Source organism: Tenrec ecaudatus, chromosome 2, assembly GCF_050624435.1.
Source record: "Tenrec ecaudatus isolate mTenEca1 chromosome 2, mTenEca1.hap1, whole genome shotgun sequence".
Taxonomy (NCBI): domain Eukaryota; kingdom Metazoa; phylum Chordata; class Mammalia; order Afrosoricida; family Tenrecidae; genus Tenrec; species Tenrec ecaudatus.
The window spans coordinates 147,199,121-147,211,602 of record NC_134531.1 but is presented as its reverse complement, the minus strand read 5'-3'; the positions used below and the strand labels follow the sequence as shown (position 1 = coordinate 147,211,602).

The window sequence follows — 12,482 nt, the reverse complement described above, 5'->3', positions numbered from 1 at the left end:
AGCAGCACCAGTGGCTTCTAAATACCCAAGTGTTTCCCACTCTCGTTTATTTGCATTCTCAACTGATCATAAGTCTTAAAGGTGCCTCAAATACTATTTTACTTTTTGAGTTATTTTTTGTTATACCAAAATAAAAATATATATACATGATTTAAAACTGATTCTTTTAGGGAAAAAAAAGAACATAGCAAGAAATACAAGTCTTGTTGGGTGCTCTCCTTTTTGTTTCAGCCAATGAAAAAGAAAGCATCTTCCTATAGATGGAATTGCATTGTATCATTATAAAATATTGTGAAATAGTCTTGATGGAACTGAAAGGAATTACTAAAGTGGAATAATACAAAAAGTAATGTATGCTTTACTGAAAACAATGATGCAGTTGTAAATTGGAGCTTTAATCATGTCGGGCCAATCATTCTTATGTTATTCTTCATTTAGTTCTTTTATATGCTTTTTAATGTTAACCAAAATAGTTCAATTGCATAACCTGGTAATAAATTCTCAATATATCTAACTTAACCTTTTTAGGGCATGGTTGTGAGGTCAATAGAGCTCCTAGACGAGCCAGTCAGGGTGCAGTGTAGCAAAGACAAGACGTACAACTCTCCTTTCCTTCTTAAATGCTTCCTCTCCCTTCCCCTTCCCCCACTATCATGATCCCAAATCTACCTTACAAATCTGGCTAGACCAGAGGAGGTACACTGGTACAGAGAGTAACTGGAAACACAGGGAATCCAGCACAGATAAACCCCTCAGGACAAATGGTGAGAGTGGCAATATTGGGAGGGTGGAGGGAAGGTGGGGTGGAAAGGGCGAACTGATCACAAGGAGCTAAATATAACCCTGTTCTAGGGGGACAGAACAGAAAATTGGTTGAAGGGAGACATTGGACAGTGTAAGACATGACAAAATAATAATAATTTATAAATTATCAAGGGTTGGGAGGGGCAGGGAAGGAGGGGAAAATGAGGAGCTGTTACCAAGGGCTCAAGTAGAAAGCAATTATTTTGAGAATGATGATGGCAACAAATGTACAATGTGCTTGACAAAAGGAATGGATATATGGATTGTGATAAGAGTTGTATGAGCCCCCAATAAAATGATTTAAAACAAAATACAGCTCCTAAACGAATGACTAACCTAGAATGTAAGTACACTGTGAAATTAACACTAAGAAATATAATTTGCAAAAAATGAAATATAATTTGCCTGAAACCACATTACTTTAAAAAGTGACTACTAAATTACTGAATGAATTAGAAGAAAGCAATCAGTTCACCTTATAAAGAAGACAAAAAATATAATGCATTTCCCAGAAGAAGTCTTTGTAAGCAAAGATAACACAACTGAGGTTGCATCAATTACCAGAAGATTCTGAATGGGACAAGAAATACTGATAGGGAATTCACTCATATTTACATTAAAATAAATAACTTGGAATAGAACATAAAACTCTTCAATAATCTTTTCCCCATCCTGGAAACATTTTGTCATTTTTCAAAAATACTTTTCAAATTTTGTAGCCTTAACCTACCTCTTTGGGTTTCAAAAATGATTAATGTTAGGATCTACCTATAAGTAACTATCTTCCATTAATCCAGAAATTTTTGAACTTTCACAACAATGATCAAAACACAGAAAGAATTTTTTGGTTGTTCTCAAATCCATAACGGGGAATCTAAAATTCCTGTTCCCAACCCCACCCCAGCAATCCCAATTGAGTAGTGTATGAAGGCATGGCTTGAATGCCTTCAGGCAAAATTTTAAAGGCTGTTGCTAGTAACGGAAAGATGCTTAATTCCATTAATAATCTAACAGTCACCTTTGATGGCAGTGCTGTTAGATTACAGCCTTTGTAACCTATATAAACTCTTAAACAAGCCAGTTTGCATCTGGTTTCAAATGTAAGCCTCTCCTAGAAACAGAAAATAATATGTTTTCCAATACAAGTCATGACTTTATGTTTGGCCATAAACATCACGTACTTTATTCCTCTCAAATGTTTTAATATTTAATTGTTGCTTAAAAGGCATTTTCCAGCAACTTGTTTATAGTTCTCTTGTGCTGAGACAATGAGAACAGGTTATTTCATGAGTACTATTTGCTTAAAGGAATGGTGCATTTGGCTTTGTTTTCCTTAAAACTTTTAAATAGATTTCACATTTTGTTGCGAATCTTTAAGTTATAAATACAGTAAGATCTTCCTTTATGTACATTTAGGCTAGACAAAACAAGAATTGTACAGGGGAAAATCTGAGCTTATGTTTTCCTGAGTCTCAGGAGCTCATTCATAAAATGGGACTAAGTACACACTAAATCATTAAAAGGTATGAGTGAGGTGAAAATGAAGAGCTTGAAACATATTGAATAAATAGGAAGTGCAATGCTGGCTTCCTCGCTGCATCTCTCAAATACAATTTCATGCACGATTAAGCCTCCCAGACCTAGGTAAGCTCAAGGACAAAGGAATCAAGAAGTTGTCCATAATGACAACCAGAGTTGTGGTTGTATGTTTTAACATGGAAATAAAAATTAATCGATAAATATACTTAAAATTACACTTCTTTAAAACTGTTTTTATTTTTCACTTTAAAAATTATCAACCCTAATAAAAGGTAGGTGGTTTCTGTAATTTTACTTATCTATTCATAGTTTAAATCTTTACTAGGAGATATAATCCAAACAAACCAAACTCACTGCTCTTGAGTTGATGCCAACTCACAGTAACACTTCAGGACAAAGGAGAACTAACTCTGTGGCTTTCTGAGACTGTACCTGTTTGTAGGAGTTGAAAATCTCGTCTTTCTCCTGCACAGTGGCTGGTAGTTTTGAACGGATGACCTTGCAGATTGCAGCTCAATTCGTAGCCACTCCGCATCCAGGGCTCCTCTTTCTATATAGGTAATACTATCTCAGGAGTTACCTCTTGGGCTGCTAACCCCAAGGTCAGGTGTTGGAAGATGAGGCTTTCAACCCCGAGAAAGATTGACGGTCTCAGAATCCCAAAGGGGCAGTTCCATCCTGTCCGATGGGATAGCTGTGAGTTGGAACCAAGTAGATGACAGAGAGTTTAGTTTTGAGTTTGTAATCTATATTCTGGCCAAGCCTATATCCTAGGCTAATTATGAACATCAAGTAGCATGATAATGTGTCCCTACTTTTTGTGTTTGTTTTTAAATTTCATTCAAGACACAGCTTCAGGCAATACAAAAACAGTGATAGTAAAAGGTCTGATATGATAAACATTAGCGAACATTTAAATAAATGTTTAAGTAATACTTGAATATATGCATGTTCTTAACGAAGTTATATGAAATCGCCAAAATAAGACTTACATTACCGGAAAGATCCGAATTTACTTCTGTATGTTCATTTCTTTCTGCCATGTTCCCACCGGGAGGGAGGCTGGGGCTGAAGGCCATGAGGTCGGCCTTGGGCGGCCCCTCCCCAGAGCACACCCGGTGCCGCCTCTGCTGAGAGGACGACCAGCTGCCCACAGCGCTCGAGCACACCAGCGCAGGCTTCCCCGGCCCGCACGCGCCCTCTGCGGCCGGCGCCGAGCAGCGCAGCGCCGTGTACAGCAGCAGCGTGAGCACCAGCAGGCTGGACACTGCGCAGATGGCGATGATCAGGTACACGTTGACGTCCACCAGCGCCGCCGCGCCGCCCGCCGCGCCCGACGCCCCCGCCGCCGCCGCCGCCATGGCCGCCCGCGAAGACGTCTTCAGCGCCTGGCCGCTGTCCACCAGCGACACCAGCACGGTGGCCGTGGCCGCCAGCGGAGGCTCGCCGTGGTCCCGGACCAGCACCAGCAGGCGCTGGCGCGGCGCGTCCGCCTCGTCCAGGGCGCGCGTCGTGCTCACCTCGCCCGTGTACAGGCCCACGCGGAACGGGCTGCGCGCGCCGCCCGCCGCCGGCTGCAGCTCGTACGACAGCCACGCGTTGTAGCCCGAGTCGGCGTCCACGGCGCGCACCTTGGCCACCACGTGGCCCGCGCCCACCGACCGCGGCACCAGCTCGCTCGCAGACACGCCCGCGCCGCCGCCGCCGCCGCCGCCGCCGCCCCGCGAGCCCGCGGCCGCCCCCGCGGCGGGCAGCAGCGCGGGCGCGTTGTCGTTCTCGTCCAGCACGAACACCTGCAGCGTCACGTTGCCGCCCAGCGCGGGCACGCCCGCGTCGCGCGCGCTCACCTGGAAGCGCAGCACCTCCAGCTCCTCGTGGTCCAGCGGCTGCAGCGCGTACACCTTGCCGCTCTCCGCGTGCACGGACACGTAGCTCGACAGCGCGCGCTCGCCCACGCGCCGCTCCACCAGCGAGTAGGACACACGCGCGTTCTCCTGCGCGTCCGCGTCGCGCGCAGACACCGTGAAGATGTGGCTGCCCGGCGGGTTGTTCTCCTTCACGAACACCGTGTACTCGGCCTGCGCGAACGTGGGCGCGTTGTCGTTCACGTCCGCCACCTCCACGGACACGCGGGCCGTGGCCGACAGCGGGGGCGAGCCCCCGTCGCGCGCAGTCACCTCCAGCTCATAGGCGGCCACGCTCTCGCGGTCCAAAGCGCTGTCCAGCACCAGCGAGTAATAGTTCTTGAAGGTGGACACCAGCTTGAAGGGAGCGTTGGGCGTCAGGGAGCAGGTCACCTGTCCGTTGGCCCCAGAGTCGCGGTCGGACACGCTGATCAGGGCGATGACGGTGCTCTGTGGAGCGTCCTCTCTGATGGGCAAAGTCAGCGAAGTTACGGACACGTCAGGGGCATTATCATTGATATCCAGGACATTCACCAGGACTGTGCAGTGCCCTCTCATTTGTGGAGCCCCCTTATCTACTGCTTCCACTAGGATTTCATAAGAAGTGACTTTTTCATAATCTAAATTCCCCTTTAGTCTTATCTCTCCAGTATTCATAATGATGGTGAATATTTCTGTTATCCTGGAAGAAACATCACTGCTAAAATGATAGGTAATCTCTTGGTTGGGACCTTCATCCACATCCGAAGCATTTAACGTTATCACAGATGTCCAATTAATGGCGTTTTCCCTAAGATTTACTTCATACACAGATTGCTGAAACTCAGGAGCGTTGTCATTGACGTCTAGTACCTTGATAAGCAGTTTAACACTGCCTGTGAGTTCAGGTTTGCCTCCATCTGTGGCTGTTAGTAGCAACGCGTGCTCACGGATCTCTTCTCTGTCTAAAGATTTCTTTAATACAAGTACTATCAATTTGTTCTGATCGCTTTTCGAAATTACGTTCAGTGAAAAGTAATCACTGGGAGTGAGCCTGTAGGTCAGAACAGCATTTGAGCCGATGTCCAAGTCCGTCGCTCCCTCTAGTGGAAACCGAGAGTCAGGCAGCCTAGATTCTAAAATGGACAATGTTTTCTGTGACCACGGAAACACCGGCGGGTGGTCGTTAATGTCCTTCACCTCCACCTCCACGTGGAAAACCTGCAGCGGCTGCTCCACGATCACCTCCAGGTGGATGCCGCACGCCGCGCTCCGCCCGCACAGCTCCTCGCGGTCGATCCGAGAATTCACAAACAAAATGCCATTCTGCAGATTCACCTCCAGAAGGTCCCCGCGGCCCTTGGACGCCACGCGGAACAGGCGCGGCACCAGCTCCGCCAGCTCCAGCCCCAGGTCCTGCGCGATGCGGCCCACGAAGGTGCCGTGCTTGGCCTCCTCGGGGACCGAGTAGTGGAGCTGCCCGCTCCCCAGCTCCCAGGCGGCCAGGAGAAGCGAGAACAGCAGGCGCCGGGCTCCCGGGCCTTTCCTGAAAGAAGTTACCATAGCATCCGTTGTGAGGCTCCGATATGCAAACTGGTAGATTATTTGATAAAACACAAAAATCTTGTTCTGCATACGCCTCCTTCTCTGAACAGCAATGGCCGGCCTTGACACGAGATCCCGCCCCCTGTTTTGTGAATCTATGACAGCCCTGGTAAAAGCTGGATTTTGAGCAAAGAGAGACCTCAAGTGTCTAAAAGTAGAAATGCAGCAATTACCTTCAGTAAACAGTTTCATTTCTGCAAATACTGAAATCCTTTCTTTTGTTGTGGTTGAGCTTATCGAATCAATTGAAAATATCCAAAATTTCTCCAAATGATTATCATCCCCACAAACAATCCTGTGATGAAATACAATTCTGTATTCTAAAGTTACACATTTTACTTATTTACAGCACAGTTTACTGGCTACGGAACTCCATCCTAGGAAAAAGCTTCCTCAGATAAATGCCATACAAAAAGTAACCTTGAACTTCAAATTCCTATAGTTTACGAACTCAAATATTATAGCTTATTTCTTATCAACCTTAACTAGCTGCAACAAAAATACATATAATCCACCACAGTAATTATTTTAAAACCTGGAAAGGTTGTTTAAAGTTGACAGATGATCATGTGGATTTAAATGCATGACAATTGTTTCAAATCACATGCATATAATCTTTCAGAATGTTCGTATTTCTTTAAATTGCTTTGAAAATACTGAGATCATTAAAGAATTCCTCAATTTACATGTGGACAATGAAAATGGAGAAAGATTGTTCCATATTTTGATATAATATTTTAATAGGATGACAAAAATTGTAGGTCATAGTAGTAGAGACAAAAACTAAAACATTTAGTAAATGCCTTAAATTTACCAAAAATTTTCACTAGCAAACTGAATGTGAGTTTCATATTATGATATTCTATCATAAAAATCAGGGAGTTTTACTTGACTGTCTACAGAGATTATTGTGACTGACATTTACCCCAAAATAAATGGCAGCCTTTTGTCTAGTTTTACTGCTGTATTAGAAGACAGTGATGTTTCCATGACAGCATATGAGGTTGACTTGAATTGGGGTGACTAAACAACTAACAATAACCCTGATTTTAAAAAAATTGGGGGAGCTCTTATAGATATCGAAACAATCCATAATTCAATTAGATCAAGCATAATTGTACAACTGCTGCCACCATTAGTTTCAAAACATTTTATTTCTTCTTGAACTCTTTGATAGCAGCTCCCCTTTACCTCCTCCCTTCCCCAAACTAAACCCCAGGAACCCTTAATATATCTATATATTGCCATATCTTACACCATCCTGTGAATCTGTTCACCTACTATTCTGATGCCTGTTCCCCTCGAGGGTAGCTATACAGTCATCATTGCCATCTGTCCCCACCCCTGCCCCCCTGCCAGCTCTCTTCCCATCCCCTCAGGGAATCATTACTCCCATTATTATTTCTGAAGGGTTTATCTATCTTGAATATCTTGCATCAAATGACCTTGATTATACAAATGAAGATACACAGGTAACCCTGCTTTGTTTAGATGCATTTTTGATTGGTAACAGATTGGCTACATTTGAAACAGAAATACTTTATCAACATATTTTCCACCCATAAGATATTACTGAAAATAACAAAAAGTATTAAGAAATATATAAACATGCTTTGCAATAGCATTATTTGTATAGTCTGAATATATTACATGTAATGTATACATATGATGAACATTCTTCATTTTAAAACCTATGATTTTTCTTCATGTTAGAACCTATACCTGGTACTATTTTAAAAGTAAGACATTTGCAACAATATTGAACAAGTAAAAAACCAAAATAGGTGAACTCATGTTCCAAGTAATGTTGATGATGATATATCAATTCCAGAGGAAATAGAGTTTGTTTTTGCTTGATAACAATAGTGTTCCTCATTAGGAACAATCGAGGTCTAGAATTATATAGTAATGTATAGTGAAACCACAGAATGTGAGCTACGTTAAATAAATATATTTTCAGAATTTTTATTTTCGTTTTTTTAATATTTTAATTTTAAAATGCTCTTTGAAATGCCCCTTCAAATCATTTGAGTTTATGACTCACAAATTCAAGAGCTTGCATCTCTGACATATTCAGCAGCATCTGAGTTCAGTTCTGTGTAATGAATAGTGGACAACCATTTCATGAAACTCAAAAGAGAATCACTGAGACCTATTATAATAAAAATTTCCCAAACCAAAGACTAAGAAAGAATCCTGAGAGCAGATAAAGAAAGAAAATTACCAAATAAGAAACTATATCCAGAAAAAGTGTCCCTTAAATATGATGGTGAAATATGATATTTCCAGAGAAGCAGAGTTCAAGGGAATTTCTATAAACAAGACCAACCTAACATGATATATGTGGTAGTTATATAATTGTTTGTCAATTTGAGATGATGAAGAGTGATAGGGTAGAGACTAGTCTGTCAATTGAGACATACCCAAGGAGGCCTCTGTGTGGGCATGGCCTTCTCCTGTGGATTCTGGGAACTCCTGTATTCCTCCTTGGAGGCAGGAGACACTCAATCTCTCGGCTCACTCCCTGGGAGACATTGCACCTGACAAGACACATGGAACTATGTTAGTGCCCTGAGCTGGAGGAACCATGTGGAGACCCCTGCCAATGCTGAGATGCTTAAAGCACCACTGGATCCACAAGACTTCCCGCCCACTGGCCTGTGATCTTCCTACATTCAGAGTCACTGCATGTGTTTCGTGAGTCTGAAGAGGACTTTATAGATTTGTATCGGACATATGGGCTAATATTTATGGACATGATCTGGACGGGGCTGGGATGTTTTCTTAATGTACAATTACTCTTTATATAAAACTCTTTCTTATACATATATGAGTGTCTATGAATTTGTTTCTCTAGTCTATGCTGACTAACATAATATATTAAAGGGAATTCTTCAGACAGAAAAACATCAAAGGTTGACAACCTGTGTTATCACAAATGACAACATCATTCACTTGATTGAAGATATCACCTAGAAAGCAACGCACATACAGGAGAATCAAAAGTAAAATCAACCTATGACACGGGATATAGGATATAGGGAACCAGAAGCATTCACTTGTAAATGAGGACAAGTAGAAAGCAAAAATAGGAAATAAATAATGTAGTTACAAGACTTCCAAATGGAGAGGAGGTCAAGCTGATTTCAAAGTAGAATAGACTATTTTAAAGTTAGGAGAAAAACAATAAATTGCAGTAGAACTTAAAAAATAATAACCCTTATCAAAATTAAAAAGAGAAAATTATGAAGATTTAGTAAAACTAAAATATACAACAAAAATGATAAGAAAATTCATAACCAAAACAAACCCAGTACAGAAAATTACATGGGATAAAGAAGTCAGCAGCACCATTAAATGATAAAAAAATATGACCCAGCAATATTTTGACTATGAGACATACCTTAGACAAAAATAGACCAAAATCAAATCAATCAAAGGGCAACCAAAAAAGAGCAGGAGTGACAATATTAATTTCTGAAAAATAAACTTTAAGATAAAACATTATTGAATGCCTAAAGGATAATCAACAAAAGAACATAGTCACAATGAATATCTAAGAACCCAATGAGAGAGACCTAATTACATAAATAAAAATTCAACAGAATTGAAAAGAGAAATAATTATACAATGATAGTAGGAAATTTTAATAAGTTTTTGATGAAAGCCAAACACCTAGAAAGAAACCCAACAAAGACACAGAACTATACAATACAATCAATAAACATGACCCAATGGACATAGACAGAAGACTCTGCTCAACAACAGCACAATGAGCACTATTTTAAGAGCACACAATTATTATTCTCCAGAATAGGTCATATGCTAGGATATAAAGCAAGCTTCAGGAAAATAGAAAACATCAAAACACCAGAAAGAATCATCTCTGATCACATTGCTATAAAATTAGAGATGAAAAATAGGAAGATCAAAGGAAAAACAAATTACATAGAAAAGGAGTAACATCTTGCTTAAAATAACAACTGAGTAATAGAAGAAATAAGAAATGAGATACAAGCCTCGAAACATGAGAGTAAAACAGAGCATACCAAAATCTTCAGAGGCACAACAAAAGCAGTGTTCAGAGGACAATTTATAGCAATAAATATAAATACATACAAGAAACAACCAAATCAACATATTAATCCATCATCCCCAACAAAGCAAACACAACAAAACAAGAGCAGGAAAATAAGCCAACAGTCAATAGAAGAAACAAAAGAGTAAGGATTAAAGCAGAAATAAAGAAAACAGAAAAACAAAAAGGATCGAGTAGACTAGAAACTGGCTCTTTAAAATGATTAAATCAGCAACGTCCTGGGAAGAAGGAGAAAATGCAAACATGAATAAGAAATTAAATAGATATCATCATCATAGAATCAACTGAAATAAAAAGAATAATAACAGAATTTTATTAATAACTGTACTGCAAAAATAATTGAAAACCTAGAAGAAATTTGCAAGTTTCTATAAATACACTCCTACCTAAACACAGGTTGAAAATTTGAAGACTCATAACAACAACCAAATATTGAAAAGTTAATTTTAAAACTCCTAGCTCAGAAGGGCTTCACTGGTGTATTCTCTCAAATATTCAAAGAAGAGCTGACACCAATTCTACTCAAGCTATTCCAGAGTCTAGAAAAGGGAATGCTCTCAAATTCATTTTATGAGCATAATTCAGGATACCAAAGCCAGGCAAAGGTAATACTATATTAAAAAAAAGAGAGTGAGAGAGAAATCTATAGGTCAGTATTCCTCAAGAAAACAGATGCAAACTGTTTCAACAAAATCCTATCCACTAGAATCCAACAACATATCAAAAAATAATAAATTATGATCAAGTGGGATTTATAATAGACATGTAAAGCTAGTTCAACATTAGAAAAACAATCACTGCAATCTAATACATAAATAAAACAAAGGAAAATAACCAAGTGATTATAATCACCCTATGCAGTAAATGTATTTGATAAAAATCCACAACCATTCCTGATAAAATGCACAAAATAAGAGTAGAAGGGAAATTCTTCAACCTAACTAAGGGTGTATATACAAAACCAATGAGCAACATTAGTCTCCATGAAGAAAGACAAGTCTCTCCTGCAAACAGGAATAAGAAAAGGATATCCTTTATCACCACTCCTATTCAATATTTTGTTGGAAGTTTTACTTACAGTAATAAGGCAAGAAAAGGGGGAAAGCCATCCAAATTAGCATAGGTGAAGTAAAACAATTTTATTTGCAGGTGATAGGACCCTACATATAGAAAATCTCAAAGACCTAGCAAGAAAATTACTGGAAATATTTGAAAAATTCAACAAAGAGCAGCATCAGAGACCTTCAAACTAACCAAGGAAACACTGAAAAAGAAATCAGGAAGCAACATCATTTACAATAGCCACACAAAAGATTAAATAATTAGGGCTAATTCTAATCACAGGAAAAGTGTATACAAAAGAAAAATTTTAAAACCACTATAAGAAACTAAAAGAGCCCTACAAAAAGAGAAGAATATACCCTTCTCATGGTAAGAAAGACTCAATTTGTGAAAATGTCAATATATTGTGAAGATGTTACAGTGATCAACAAATGAATATAATCCCAAACATGATCTCATCATCATTCTTCAAACATAGAGAAAAAAGTAACCACCAATTTTATATGGAAAGGAAAGAAACTCTGGAAAAGCTAAGCACTAAAGCAGAAAAGGGAAAATAAAATCAAATTCCACTGCAGACCCACAGTAGTCAAAACAACTTGGTAATGGTGCAATGAAAGACATTAGGCCGTAGAACAAAAGCAATGGCCTCTGGAAGTAAATCCATCAACCTATGGAGAGCTGATCTTTGACAAAGGGTCAAAACACATCAAATAAGGAAAAGATTGTCTATGTAAGAAAACGTGCTGGGGAAAAATGGAATGTCTAGTTGTAGAAAAATGAAACAGAGTCCATGTTCCATATATATACAAAAACAAATTCAAGATGGATCAAAGGCCTAAAGGTAAAACTCAAAACTATAAACAGCATCAAAGAAACAGAGATTACCTTAAGGACCCTAATACATCCCATAAGCACAATTTCAAATATAACTGGAAATGTACAAACAGCAGAAGATAAATTCAATGATTGAGACTTCCTAAAAAACTAGACCCTTGTATGCATTAAAAAATGCACCATAAGAGTAAAAAGAAAGGTAAACAAGTGGCCATCTAGCTCAGAGCAACAAAGCCCACATGGAAGAACACACCAGCCTGTGTGATCACGTGGTTCCAAAGGGATCCGTTATCAGGCGTCAAAGAACAAGAAATCATATCATTGGATGCTCACCTCCATGATACAATCGCTGAGGACAAACGGGTGCATAAGCAAATGTGGCGAAGAAAGCTGATGGTGCCCGGCTATCAAAAGAGATAGTGTCTGGGTCTTAAAGGCTTGGAGGTGAACAAGCGGCCATCTAGCTCAGAAGCAACAAAGCCCACATGGAAGAATCACACCAGCCTGTGCGATCACAAGGTTTCGAAGGGATCAGGTATAAGGCATCATCAGAAAAAAAAAATCTTACCATAGTGAATGAAGGGGGAAGTTCAGAGTGGAGACCCAAAGCCCATTTGTCGGCCACTGGAGATCTCCTTAAAGAGGGGACTAGG

The 12,482-nt window shown here is 40.2% G+C and overlaps 1 protein-coding gene across 1 annotated transcript in view; it reads right to left on the bottom strand.

Moving 5' to 3' along the window:
* LOC142439374 (protocadherin alpha-C2) overlaps window positions 1-5,917 on the bottom strand; it is a 255,834-nt gene extending 249,917 nt beyond the window's left edge. The window contains exon 1 of the mRNA XM_075541686.1: window positions 3,336-5,917. Coding sequence (XP_075397801.1) covers window positions 3,336-5,861 — 2,526 coding nt within the window. The 5' untranslated portion in view covers window positions 5,862-5,917. The remainder of the gene's footprint in view (window positions 1-3,335) is intronic.
* Between the last annotated feature and the right edge of the window lie 6,565 nt (window positions 5,918-12,482).